Here is a 14,261-nt window from a genome sequence, read left to right as displayed (position 1 = left end):
AGGGTACAGAGCAACCTTATGAAGTTTTGGGGTTTGTGTTTGCAAGTTGTGGTCATTGTTGATCAGTTAGAATGAGACCTTCACCAGACTGCTCTGACTTTTACACCACAGGTGATGCTGATGGCCAGTCCTAGCATGGAAGATCTCTACCACAAGTCATGTGCTCTGGCTGAGGATCCCCAAGAACTCCGTGATGGATTTCAGCATCCTGCTAGGCTTGTAAAGGTAAATATGCTTCAATGCCAGACACTTTTGGCAATAAAGGTTGGTTATAGAGCTTTACCATTTCTGATAATAAGAGAGGAGCTTGTAGACAGCTGAAAGATGTCATTTTTCCTCTGAAGAGATCTAGTTGATATGTCAATTCTTTTCCTGCTTTATAGGAGCTTCACATTTACTACTTTGTTCAACTTAAAGAATTAACTTTGTTAGCTGCTTTTTACAAGCACTTGTTTTGTAAGAGCTCAGATGTGAAGAGAATACACATGAAGCAGCTGTTTTGTTAAGTGAAATTTAGCCGTTAAACTGAACAAGCTGTAAGTGCTGTGGTGCTTCAGGACAACAGACGTTTTTTCCAGTTTAACTTAATGCACACGGGAATACTTTCATTTATAGGTACGATGCTCTTGTGGTCTCACCTTTTGTAGCTTTTCTTCATCGCTTTTAAGCAGGCACAGCTATAAATGTGTATCAGAGTTAAGGCACCATTTAAATTCTGTCTTTTGGGTTAGAAAGCTTTTAATTGCAAAGGAGCAAGCCTATACCAATAAACAAACTTGATGGAAAATCTTGAAAGCAAGAATGAGTGATGATGTTTTAAACCTATTCCATTGCTGAAATAATATGTGGAAAAAAAGCAACTGAACTCTTTCTTGACTGATTTTCATTTTCAGATTTCAAAATAATTTGACGGTTTACTCGTGGATTTCAGTGTGTGGGCTATGAAATATTCTTTGCACTTTGGGAAAATGACTTTTTACCCTTAGCAGGGGAACATTCAGAAGATTCTTTTTGTCTAGTTTTTAGTGGGTATGAAAGGCAAAGATGAAGCAATGGCTATTGGAGGACACTGGTCCCCATCACTGGATGGACCTGATCCAGAAAAGGACCCCTCGGTGCTGATAAAGACGGCAATTCGTTGCTGCAAGGCTCTTACAGGGATTGACTTAAGTGTCTGCACGCAATGGTAAGTACTGCACTGCAAAGCCAAGTACACTGTAGAAATAAATACTTATTGTCTGTTACCAGGACTTAAAAAAAAAAAAAAAAAAAAAAAAAAAAAAAAGCTGGAAACCCCTTTTTTCTTTGTCAGCTACTCTTGGTAGTTCAGGTAAACTACTCAAAGGATGTTCTGTTTGGTAATAAGCTTGATTGGTGCCAACTGTGCTGAATACTGCATTAAGAACTAATTAAAAATTCTGGGTTTATTTTGACATGTTACACTGTAATTTTTTTAATGAACGTGTGTTGAAAATATTTTTCATTTTGTGCATAGCTGGAGAGGATCGTCAAGAGAACTTCATTTCATTGTTCTTTTGTTATAAATAAATAGTCGTTTGTTATACAGCCATATTTTCTCTTGATGAGTTTCTGTCCTGTGTTAACACTCACTTTAGTTCTACTAATACCAGAAAAGCCTATTGTACTCTAAATTTGAAGTTCTTCAACCACTTCTATTTGCACATAAAACCTACGTGGGCTAAACAACAAGTTGTATAAGCAGCATTTTGTTGGTTTTCCTCCTTTTCAGTTGCGATACCTTTTTACAAGCGTGCCAAAAGAGAAAATATGGCTTCCATAATTTTTTTCTTTAGATAAACCTCAAGGTCTTGCAGCAAAATTTCTTTACTTGATGTGCTACAAGTGATCTAGGCTCTTTAAAATGTATTGTAGAATTTTTTTTCCAACATGCTTCTTCCCTTGCAACAGGTACCGTTTTGCAGAGATTCGCTACCATCGCCCTGAGGAGACCCACAAGGGGCGTACAGTTCCAGCTCATGTGGAGACAGTGGTTTTATTTTTCCCGGATGTTTGGCATTGCCTTCCCACCCGCTCAGAGTGGGAAACCCTCTCCCGAGGATACAAGCAGCAGCTGGTCGAGAAGCTTCAGGGTGAACGCAAGGAGGCTGATGGAGAACAGGCACTGAACGCTAATCCCTTTTTCTATTTCTGCTTCTCACAGGCACAGGAACACAGGCACAAAATGCACACCACATACTACACAACATACATACACAGGAGGAACATAACTGGTAACAATGACTGGTAAACCAGCTTTCAGCAGTGTAGTGGATGTTGCTTTTTATTTTTATTTCAGCTAGTTCACTAACTTTAAATGTGTATGCTGATATCACAAACGGAATTAAATTGTGCTTACGATGCGCAGAAAATTTTTTATCGTAGACGTAGTTGCTGGAATCTGGGACCAGTTGTTGAGTGAGATTCAGTTTATGAATAGCTGTCTTCAAACATTTTGCCATTTTCTGAAATTTCTAAATTCTCTCGTGTGGCCAGTTCTAATTGTGATATTTGAAATTGAACAAACACTAGTCTGAAACATCTGAATTTCAGGCCACGTGGCTGATCAACATCTTGGAATAAGGAAAGGTCTGGCTGAACAAAGAGTAATTTGGGGCATTTAAAATGTGGGGGAAGATCACCCACTGTGTGGTTACTGGAGACCAGCAGTGTCTGTGTAACCCCAATATCCTTTGTGGTGTTGCTTATCACCCTTTTGTGTTCCACAGATCTGGCTTGTATTGGCTGAGTGGCACTGTGATCATTTATAAAGTGGTAGAATGTGTGTGTGAACTTGTCTAAATAATAACTTTAGGAGAAGACTATCTGAAACAGTTGTGACCTTGCACAGATCAGCAACAGAATTTAAAAAATAACTGAAATGCTTTCAAGCTTTCTGAATGATAATTTCTAAATTTTGTTTGTCAGGATGAAGAGGAAAAGGATGATGGGGAAGCTAAAGAGATCTCTACGCCTACACACTGGTCTAAACTGGATCCAAAAACAATGAAGGTAACAAACACTTTTTAAAATTTGATTCCATTGTACTTTTTCACTTTTAAGACATGACCTGAAATGCAGCTGTATGTTTCCTTAACTGAGCAAAAAAACTTCCGTAGTGTTTTGCTGAATTTGTATGTACTAGAAGTGATATCACTGTGTGCAGGGATGAGTAAGAGAAGACAGCTAATTGAATCTATTCTGAACTTTATACAGTTAAAGGATATCATATATGATACACTAACTGAAAAATTGTTGTGTTGTATTTCGCTATAATCGACCAGATTACTACTTACATGAATAAATGTGGTGTCTAAAATACTTAAATGATACATTTTTGTACAATTACTGCCTTTTTAAATCATATCAGGAGACATAATAAAAAGTGTCCCCAAAAGCAATAGTAATAATAAACTATTTTACCCTAACAAAATCCTTTCCCTGCCTCTGTGAAAAGTTCCTCAGAAAAAAGTTTTTTGCAGAAAACATCACTTTAAATGTTACATGTTTTTTGTATCAGTAGCTATTAGTGTTTTTCAGCACATATTAAAAAATACAGTTGGCTTTTCAGTGCTGCTGATTTTTAGCTCCCTTTCTCTACTAATCAAATGTTTTGTGATGTCACTGCTTGATACCACTCACAAAGCTTTTATTTACCAGGTAAATGACCTTCGCAAAGAATTGGAAAGTCGTACCCTTAGCTCTAAGGGACTGAAATCTCAGCTGATAGCTCGACTGACAAAGCAGCTGAAAGTGGAGGAACAAAAAGAAGAGCAAAAGGAGCTAGAGAAGTCTGAGAAAGAAGAGGAAGAGGAGGAGGATAGGAAATCTGAAGATGATAAAGAGGTTAGGATTTGGACATACTTGGTTTAAGTCCTAAGACTAGATTAAATATATGAAAGATTTGTTTAAATATGTGTAAGTATAAAAAGTAGAGGCATGTGCCTGCTTGTGCTGGGATTTTGTTGTTCTCATGTGACTGCACTGGGAACTCTTGCTGCACCTTGGGCTGCTGAACTGGGGAGAAGTCTTGGCCAGTTTGAATTAGTTTGTGTCAGCCAAATCAGCTCAAATGTGCAACTGCACTAAGGGTGTCTGAATTAATGTTTGACCTTAAATGTAAGGAAAAACAAATCCGAGCCTCCTGAGAAAAGCCATGCTCAAGATGAGTAAACACACTTAACAAGACCTTAACTCCTTGAACCTACATGAAAGGCAGTTGCTTAGTTCTGTTGGCCTCTATGTCTCACAGCCCAGCTTCTTCATGTGGCAGATGGTTTGCTTGGGTTTGTTTTCCCTTATTATGAAGCTTTAATTTTTGCTTTTGGATACTTGCTCTGTATTGGAGTTTCTCAGTTTTGCAGTTCATAGTTGCAGTGCTTAGTGTAGTTTGCTATTTCAAAAAGATAAACAAAATCTGTGTGGTAATGCCAAAGCTCAACCACAGAAAAGGGGCAGAAACCTCTGGAGAGTGGCTTGTGCTTAGTTGCTTTTAAACCTTTTCTGGGTTCCCTGCTAACCTGTATGGGGTGATTGCAAGTTTTATATTTTTACATATGTCTGTAAACCTTGTTACAGGAGGACAGGCCATGTGCTTGCTAATTCTGTCAGCTGCTGCTCCCTTCTCCCACAGCTTGGATGGGGTTCAACTAGCTTGGCTTTCAACTTGCCACAGCTTTCTTTAGGATTAGAGGGCAGCTGTGATCATGCTGGCTTTTTTTAAAGCACAAGCTCTGCCATGACTTTTTTTGTAGTCAGAAGACTTCAATATTTGTCTCTTGGCAATCAGTAAGATGTAACCCTTCATTTCATTTGCATCAGGTACATCTATAGAGATTTTGTTTCCCATAATCAAGAGTTAATTGTTGAAGGTAATTGTTGAAGTTGTGTTGGGTATCTTTGAAGAGATGAGGTATGGAAGACTTTCTCTGTAAGGAGTAAAACAGCTCGCTGTACTGCTTTTGTCAGCTTTGTTTTCCTCAGAACAGCAAGTGCTAAAAACTAGAGGCTGAAACTTCAGCTTTGGGATATTCTCCATGTTGGCTTTTTGTCCCTTTTTAGGAGGAGGAGAGGAAACGGCAGGAGGAGCTGGAGCGTCAGCGGCGAGAGCGACGCTACATCCTGCCGGATGAGCCGGCCATCATCGTGCACCCCAACTGGGCAGCCAAGAGCGGCAAGTTTGACTGCAGCATCATGTCCCTGAGCGTGCTTCTGGACTACAGATTGGAAGACAATAAAGAACATTCCTTTGAGGTAACTCAGCAGTGCTACTTACAGTTAGATCTTCTTGTTTCTTTTGTTTCTTTTTCATTTTCATGTGAAAGTTTAAATTGCCAAGTCTTTGGTACAAGGTACAATAGTATGGTGTCCAGAGGAATACACAAGTTTTCAGATATGGAATGGGATTTGTAAAGATGTTTAAGGATTCCATATTCAATGCAGATGGTCAGAAATCTGACACTCCAGAAAATTCTGATATGATAAAAGTTTCTAAGATGGCACCTCATAGTGATTTTATCATAATTATATACATTTTTAATACATGCTTTAAAACTTCTTGTCATTTTTCTTCTTTATGTGCAGGTATCATTATTTGCAGAACTCTTCAATGAAATGCTTCAGAGAGATTTTGGTGTCAGAATTTACAAAGCACTGATTTCTCTCCCAGAGAGAGAGGACAAAAAGGACAAAAAAAGCAAAAAAGATGAGAGAAAAGAAAAAAAAGAAGAGAAAGATGATGAAACAGATGATCCAAAACCTAAGAGAAGAAAGTCTGGAGATGACAAAGATAAAAAAGAAGAGAAAGATGAAAAGAAGGTCTGCAGTTAACAATATTCAAGTGTTTCTATTTCAATTTTACATTATTTCATTCAAAACCTCAACTCTTGTAATGTCAGTAATTGATTTGATGTTTTGATCTATTCAAATATGCTTCAATTCAGTAAAAATTTTGCAGGTGTATTGGGAGTGTTTTAACATTCAGCTATTATCACATAGATTTGTATCTGTGTTCTTAGGTGACTAACCATAAATGTAGGCACATTTTGACTGACTGGTAGTAAGATTTTTACTTTGCTGGGTTTTAATTCTGACTAGATAAATATTGAGGAACTTTTGTTACAGAGGGAAGATAAAAGGAAAGATGATGCTAAAGATGAAGAAGAAACAGAAGATGACAATAATCAAGAAGAATACGATCCAATGGAGGCAGAAGATGCTGAAGATGAAGATGAAGGTACCTTGAACTATTAATTTTGTGACCTTTCACAATTTTTTTTTTTTAATTATCACTGATTATGTTCTTTCAAGCTGAGAATGCCCTGGAGCTAGACAATTTAAAATTGCATTATTAAACTAATTTTATTTTAGCAGTACTGCCCAGGTCCATGTAAAATGTAAGTACCTTTATGCCAGGCATTGTGTGAATGTAGTGAATAAAAACTAGCTGTGGTGCTCTAAGTAAGGCATACATATAGAAGTGGTTTTATTTTTTTCAGAATGCAGACCACTCGCAACTCCCATTGAAGTCAGTAGGAGATGTGAGTATTCAGCACCTCTGAAAAACCAGGCCACTTTTATGTGCCTAGCTTCCTACTCCTCAGTTCTGGAAGGTCATCCTGGTTTTAGCTAGGACAGAATGTAGTGTGGGTACTCTTTAGCTCACATTACAAGAAGTTGGTTTTTGTTTGGATGGAGTTGTGTTGGCATGAAGAAATAGTGAAAGGCTCTGGAGGACTTTGCAGGCAATGGCAACAGCTTTTCCCTGCTCAGAGATTCAGGAAGGTGTAAAACATTGTGAGTGCTCTTTGGTTTGTACTTTGGGGTACAAAGCTGCCTTTCTGTGGAGAGGTTTTGGTAGAGATGGGGGTTTGAACTGGATACTGCAGTCCCAGTATTTTCAGTTGTATTTTTGGCAGAGTACTGCACCGGCCTTACAAAACTGATGCTAATCTGTGGTTTGCAGAATAACTCCCATTTTCTTATAATTTGTCTGTAAGGGGTGGCCTGGGCTTGTCTGTTCTGTACAAGAGCTGCTGCTTCCCATAATCTGTCCTTGTGCCATTCCCAGTCAAGAGTTGCTGAAAAAACCCAACAAGCCATGGAGGTGCAGGGGAAAGCAACTGGTTGTCAGAAAAGAGTTGGTAAAATTAGCCAAGTGTTGTAATACATAGTTTTTTTCCGAAGTTTTCCTCACAAGACAGGTGAGCTTAAAGCTGAATTTGGCACATGATTCTCTGACCCAAGACTTGCACATAAGGTACAGAGCTGCATTCCAGAATCCATCCCAGCAGTTTTCTCATCCCTTTCTTTCAGTCTGGTTTTACTGTACTGCCTACCTTTAGACAGAAAACCTGCCATTTGTAATTCACATCTAAGAAGTGAGAACTTGGAGACTCTAAGTCATAGGAAGAGTAATCTCTCACTCAACATATGAGTATAAACACATGGTTTTAATTGCATAGCTTATGGGGTTTTATTATATGAAATATTTGAGAGTAAATAAAACTGAATTTGAATCGGAATAACCATAGCTGAGTGCAGACTCTGCCAGGCCTCATTAGGGAGAATTGTGGTAATTTCCTGCAGACCACTTAAATAGATGGAGATGTTGGCAGAACTCATTTTGGCCTAGTTAGCATGTGTTTTCAGCTCTTCTGTCCTATGAGTGAAACAAACACAGGGAAAAACTGTAAATGGCTTATATTAAAATATGACTAGAGAAAAAATCAGAATTTAACAGGGCTCACTTCAATGCATTTTTTATTATTTTTCAGGAAAGTATGTTGCAGATGTTTGGGGTTTATGTGGACTTTTCTAGTGGCCACATGTGTTCTGGTAATGGTTATATAATGGTTTGCTGTGGGTATGTTGAATTTTCTTTCTGTTTTGCAGACCGGGATGAAGAGGAAATGAACAAACGAGAGGACAGAAGAGAGGGAAATAAGCATTGTAAAGAGAGGGCATCTAAAGATAAAGTAATTAACACCTTTCTTAACAACTGCATAGAGACCTTGTTAAAGGTGTCCTCATTACAGCTTAGCTGTATTTTTATTTTAAGACCCATTTTTCCCTTTGAAAACACCTGTTAAGTAAATGATTGAGGGCAGAAGGGATCTTCCTCTTTTATAGTTGGTTAATTCTGGTCACAGGTTAATTCTGTGACCATTTTTTACATACTAGAATGAACAAAAGGAAATTGTGTCTACCAGCTGTTACCATCCATTATGGTATATTTTTTTTTAAATATTGAAAGATTACATGTCTTACATATCTTAAATTAGTATTAAATAATGTGATTTAAGTGGTAGATGGTAGTAATATTAATTAACTGAAAGTAAAAATAAAATGAACAGAGAAAAATATTTTGTTAAGTGAGAAAAGTTGGTGTATTTTCTGAATGCTATTTTAACTCCCTAATGATCCCATAATCAATTTTCTGTAGGAGAAAGACAAGACCCAGATGGTAACTGTTAACAGGGATCTCCTGATGGCTTTTGTTTATTTTGATCAAAGTCATTGTGGATACCTTCTGGAGAAGGACATGGAGGAGATCCTGTACACTCTTGGACTACACCTGTCACGTGCTCAGGTTTTGTATACTACCAAAAAACTTTCAAAATGTTACAGGAATGTTTTAAGTGGGAGAAATGTAATTTAGCTTCTCAAGGCTTTGCTTACATACCTGATCTCTTACTTTAATGCAGCCACTTCATATTTACAATGAAATAAGAGTTTAATCTTTTGTAAATTGTCTTGGAATGAAAAGGTGAAGTTGGCAGTTTGTAATATGCCCATACTGTATATGTAGCTTTTGTCTCTAAATTGTATTTAGTCTTTTCCTAGTTTGTTTGCATTTTAAGTCCCAATATGTTAAAGTTCAAAAAGCTATGTAATTTCTTCTAAATTTTCCAAGCTAAACCATTCTTGTTTAGGTACCAGGATGTCTGGGTATTAAATAACACCATTGTTTCTTCCCGTGTGTTGTAGGTCAAGAAGCTGCTGAATAAAGTAGTGCTTCGAGAATCTTGCTTTTACAGAAGACTGACAGATACTTCTAAAGATGAAGAAAACCAAGAAGAGTCTGAAGAGCTACAGGAAGATATGTTAGGTGGTTATTTTTTCCTTTTTTTGCCACAAACTTCCAGAGAGTTATTTATTTATGATAATCAGAGTTCTGAGGTACTTGAGTTCTTGCAGAAACTAATTGAGCCAGTTTGGAAAAGTAAATCTTCAGCAGTTCCAAAGTTACAGGGTTTTTTGTGCTTCCAACACATAATGTTGCAACTCTAGGATAAATCTCAATCTTGGACAGGAAAGAGGACAGAGGTTAATGTTCAATATTGATGACCATGACTTCTTATTAGTTTAGCGCTGTTGAACAGAGCCTGAGTTTTGAAGACCAGAAAGAAGCATAGAATAATGTCTTGAAAGAGAATGCTGCTTTTTGGCAGGGGGAAGGAGGCAAGTGTGAGGGATAGACCAGCAAAGCTGAGTGTGTATTTGTTCTCTGAAGAAGTTTCTGGGGTTGGTGGCTAGAGAATGACGTTGTGATTATTTCCTCCAATGCAGGAAACCGGCTGCTGCTGCCATCACCTGCTGTGAAGCAGGAATCCAAAGCTGTGGAGGAGAACGTAGGGCTCATTGTGTACAACGGAGCCATGGTGGATGTGGGCAGCCTTCTGCAGAAGCTGGAGAAGAGTGAGAGGGTGCGGGCAGAGATAGAGCAAAAGCTGCAGCTGCTAGAAGAAAAAACAGGTGGGATGCTACTCTGAAGGCAGTGCTTTACAGGGGTGCAAGACACTGAGACTTTTTAAGTAGATAAATCAATTTGGGTAATATTTGTGACCTAAATTTTATTCACGTTGAATGCAAGGCTTTAAATGTAGTTAGAATTAAGTAATTCAATGCAGTTTTTACTTTAAGAATCAGTATTATGGTGTTGCACACAAATAGAATATTATAAAATAGAATTGGAAGTGACTTGACCTTTTTATTCCTTCCCTTCTTAAGATGAGGATGAAAAAACTATACTACAACTGGAGAATTCTAACAAAAGTCTGTCTGCGGAGCTAAAAGATGTCAAAAAGGACCTTGGCCAACTGCAAGAAAATTTGAAGACTTCAGATGATAAAAAGTTGCAATTTGAGGGTCAGCTGAATAAGACAATCAAAAATTTAGCTACTGTTATGGATGAAATACAGAGTGTTCTCAAACAGGTTAGAATTCTTTAATTCCATTTTTTTATTATTGTAGGTAAACTTCTGTAGGCTAATTATTGGAACAAACACTTCAATATAAAAATTTTGACAGCAGTATCTTAACATATATAGAGAAGATACTTAATATTTGATTATTTAATGGTAGCAAATTAAATGTGGTTTTTTTTCTTAACCTGCAACGTATATTCCTGACTTCAGTGTTTTTCAAAAGGTATAAATATTAATGTAGATCTCAAACTATCTGAATGTTTTCCTGTCCTGATCTTGTCCATCCCCAGCAGTCCAAATCTCCTACTCTGTTTGACAAGGCAGAATTCAACTATTTCAGCATGTGGGAGTAGCTCAGTAAAATGAGTTTTAAGCAAAACATATAAGCTCCAGAGCATTTCTACCCCTCAGTTTTTCAGGAAGATACTGGAATTGGTTATAACTAAACTGAGCAGGATACCAGCTCACATAGTATTTTAGAGATACATGCATAATCTGTCTCTCATGCTGCTTTACAGTTCACATGAGAACTCAGCTTCTACAATTCCTTTCATCCTCTCCCTTTTCCTTTCAAAGGACATTGTGAAGAACGAAGATAAAGATCAGAAATCCAAAGAAAATGGAGCAAACGTATGATAAACTGCTGCTGTTTAGAAGAATGGTGTTACATAATGTAATATAAATCATGATACCAGAATGTATGGGAAGTGATGCATGTTTGATTTTAGTAGTATAAATATCTTAGTTCCAAAAGATGTATAAAGTTTTATGAATGTGAGTGTCTGCTCCAGAAGATTGCTTGTAATTCTTAGCATTCAATTTGAGACACTCCTCGAGTGAAAATAATTTTGCATTGCGAAAAGTTTTAGGATGAACTTTGTTATAGTTTTAACCCTAATAAAGTTCATCAACATAATGAACAGTAGCAAGTATTTAATTACCAAATGTTTTTCGTTGAAGTCTAGTGAAATCAAAATTTTCATTATTTATAGACTTGCCATTTTTAGGTTTTTGTCTTTATTTTGGTCTAATTAGTCTTTTTAAATTCAAATATAAATCACAAAATAGCATGCTGCTTAATTTTACAAGTAAAGTTTTTTTTAAAAAAAAGCTTCTTGGATTTTTTTTTGTTTGTTTTCACTTGTTACAACTTTTTTTTCCCTTTCAATATAACTTTCTTCCCCAAAGCTGCTTGTATTAAAGCCTTGTAATATACAGTAGTTTGGATGAGTTAAGAAAGCAATAGAAACCTACCAAAATACTGGTACGGTTGTGAGATTTATATGAAAATACATGGGCCTGTTTTAAATGTGTGTCATTTGTGTTCATTAAATTGTTCTTCTCATTGGATTAATATATATACTCCTTTTTAATAACAAATGCAGTGTATCAAGATGTATAGTTGGATGCCAGGGCAGTAGATGTCAGAATAATGCCTTACATGAAGAAAAAGCTGCCAGTGTGTAAAGTGTGTAATTACTGCTGAGGCTTCAGTCCAACAAAAAAATGGATCCACAGGTATCTATACTGCATATTGTAATTACAGAGGAGCAGGACACAACTTGTTTTGTTGAGAATGGGTAAGATGGCCTTTCTTTGTGTTCACAAATCACTAGAGATCTCATGAGTTAATGTGACTTCTTTGTAAAAGGCAACTCAAAGAATGTGAAATATCAACAGTTGTATTTTTGGTGCAACTTCAGGAAAATTAAGGGTTTGAAAGTTGGGACGGAAGTGTTTTCTTACAGAAATGGTTAATTTTAGCAGATATTTTCTTTTTTAGCCTAGATGTCCTAGGTAACTAAATACCTGTTAGGGAAGTCCAGGTGCCATAATATGTATGAATAACCTACATGGAAACTCATGTAGCTTTAATGAGATACACATTAAAATGCCTGAATTTAAGTTCAAAAGAGTCTAAGCTGGTGCTTTTATCACTTACCTTTCTTGGCTCTTTTGGAGCTAGACAAGTGAAATATATCTTTCATTAAAGTAACATGCATAAGCTTCCCTCTTTTTCATCTCATTTGAGTCATTGTATAATACCTGAACTGTTCAGAGTCAAGTAGGAAATACTATAAAAACACTAATTGTATATAAGTACACAGAAAATACATGTTTTAGAAATTGGGAGATAACATCTCAGAATGATTGAATGAGGATGGTGATAAATTTATCTTATGAAAAGCATTATCTGTGGTGTACAGATGGTGTTAAATTCTTTTGTAATCAAATTATATTTTTCACCTTTACCTTTGTACAGATTGTTGACAGCATGTTTAATTTTTGATGCTGAGCACCATTTATGTAAATGGACTTGAAAGAATTGCATCTGAAATACTTTGTTCCTGAATTTCAGCAGTACATGTGAACACACAAGAAAACTAGTCTAGAATTTAGGATAACGACATTTTAGGCACACTGAAACGTCTGAAATATTTTGCTTGGGTATTTTTACCTTAAACTGCTGAGCTGAAAGCAGTTGTTAAAACAAGCAGGCCTCCTCATCTTCTCAGTGAGGGGCCCTGTGAGACAGTTGCTAGGTGATACAAGTTTTTACAATGTTTAAGAAAAAAATATTTGTTAGAATGACTGTCTTTCTCTACATTGATTTGATATAATAGTGTTTCAGATGCTATGTACAGTGTGCGTTTATGTTGGAAAGGAAATTAAATGGGTAAAGAATAAAGGAAAAAAACCAAGAAGTTTTACAACCTCCACAGAACTTGACCAGTCTCCTGATGCACAAATAATCTGAGGAAGAACAGGCACCTCTTCCAGACTGTTTGATTTGCTGGACCAAACAGCACAAGGTTCTGTATATGACCACATTATGCTGTGTATCAGCTAAAGCTTCTTAGTATTATTCCCGGAAATGTAACTAATTCTAAGGAAAATTGAATGGAGTATCAGTAATGGAGGTTTGGAGAAGCATTCTCTTGTCTGTTTTGATTTATGAACAAAGTTTTTGTATTTCATGTCTGCATTTCCTACCTTACTGTCTTTGCACTTCTGAGTCATTCATGTCCCAGTTACTGGCAAAAGGCTGCTAAAAGTGAGCCTTGGCATCCCACTTGTTTGGACTCCTTAAATCATCACAGATAATCTATAGAAATTCATAAATCTTGGACTGCTTTGTTCTGTAGAGAAAGCCCTGCTACAGCAGACCCATAAATGGAATCTGATCTCTGTTTATATATTTATTTCCTTCCTCTTTGCTATTTTGTCTCATGAGGGCAAATTAATGAGTTTAACCCTTACAAAATTATATTCAGCCCCATGGATGTCTGAATGAAGTGGGAGGAAAGATCCAAGTGCTATATGCATGCAAACTGACCTAGAGTAACACAGGCTCTCCTGAGGCCCCCTTGCTTTTGCTAGGGCTGTGGAAAGGCACAAGTGTGTATTTTCATTGCTAAGTAGAAACAGTGGCAATGGTGAGGTTTTGCCAGTTTTCTGTAGCGCTGAGGACTGCATGCAGGAAATGGGGCTGCTGCCAGCACTGCTGCATTTTGTGCCACAGTGAAGACACCCAGGGTTTTCTTGACTCAGCCAGTGCTTGATGCCCAGGCTCTGCTGCAGAAGGGCTTCTGGACTGCAGAGTGTCTTCCCAGGTGTTGGTTTGTCTCCTGTCCTCTGCCTCTGCCAGTCTGGAATGCCCTGAGTGTACAATGGAGAAGTTGGAATTCTCTCTTTGGTGTCTGAGGGTTTCCACAGATCCAGCTTTTACAGTTGAGTTCTTTCAGTATCTAGCATTATAAAGCCTGGTCCTTTAACATAACTTCTTTTTTAATGTTTAACTGCTTTGAGAGAGAGGAATGGCTTCCACTCCATCTTTCTGCTGAGTAATGTGCTGTGTGAATATGTTTGGACTTATGTAACCGTTAACTTTCACTGATAACTTTGTCAGGAATGTGCACAAAATGTGTTTTTTCTCTTGTTTTTCTGTACTGTTTGTGTACCCAGGTCAGGTTCTTACCTTGAATGCATTTGTTCAGTGCAGTTTATATTTTAAAATATAAAAGATAAAATAAT

The 14,261-nt window shown here is 37.1% G+C and overlaps 1 protein-coding gene and 1 non-coding gene across 9 annotated transcripts in view; both read left to right on the top strand.

The window, feature by feature from the left end:
- CCAR1 (cell division cycle and apoptosis regulator 1) overlaps positions 1-14,261 on the top strand; it is a 29,463-nt gene extending 15,202 nt beyond the window's left edge. For 6 of the 8 annotated variants that reach the window (XM_033065876.1, XM_033065875.1, XM_033065874.1 and 3 more), the window contains 14 exons: positions 112-225; positions 1,020-1,186; positions 1,930-2,140; positions 2,947-3,030; positions 3,679-3,864; positions 5,080-5,271; positions 5,602-5,835; positions 6,142-6,253; positions 7,912-7,994; positions 8,462-8,608; positions 9,007-9,127; positions 9,589-9,774; positions 10,030-10,235; positions 10,803-14,261. In XM_033065876.1, coding sequence (XP_032921767.1) covers positions 112-225; positions 1,020-1,186; positions 1,930-2,140; positions 2,947-3,030; positions 3,679-3,864; positions 5,080-5,271; positions 5,602-5,835; positions 6,142-6,253; positions 7,912-7,994; positions 8,462-8,608; positions 9,007-9,127; positions 9,589-9,774; positions 10,030-10,235; positions 10,803-10,862 — 2,103 coding nt within the window. In that variant the 3' untranslated portion in view covers positions 10,863-14,261. The other 2 variants (XM_033065878.2, XM_033065877.2) reach the window with 1 other exon arrangement.
- On the top strand, positions 804-868 carry LOC116999843. Its single transcript, XR_004418632.1, has one exon. It is a non-coding gene; the product is annotated as a small nucleolar RNA SNORD98 (small nucleolar RNA).

The sequence above is a fragment of the Catharus ustulatus genome, chromosome 8 (genome assembly GCF_009819885.2).
Source record: "Catharus ustulatus isolate bCatUst1 chromosome 8, bCatUst1.pri.v2, whole genome shotgun sequence".
Classification (NCBI taxonomy): domain Eukaryota; kingdom Metazoa; phylum Chordata; class Aves; order Passeriformes; family Turdidae; genus Catharus; species Catharus ustulatus.
The sequence above is the reverse complement of the archived record's forward strand: the minus strand, read 5'-3'. Positions and strand labels throughout refer to the sequence as shown.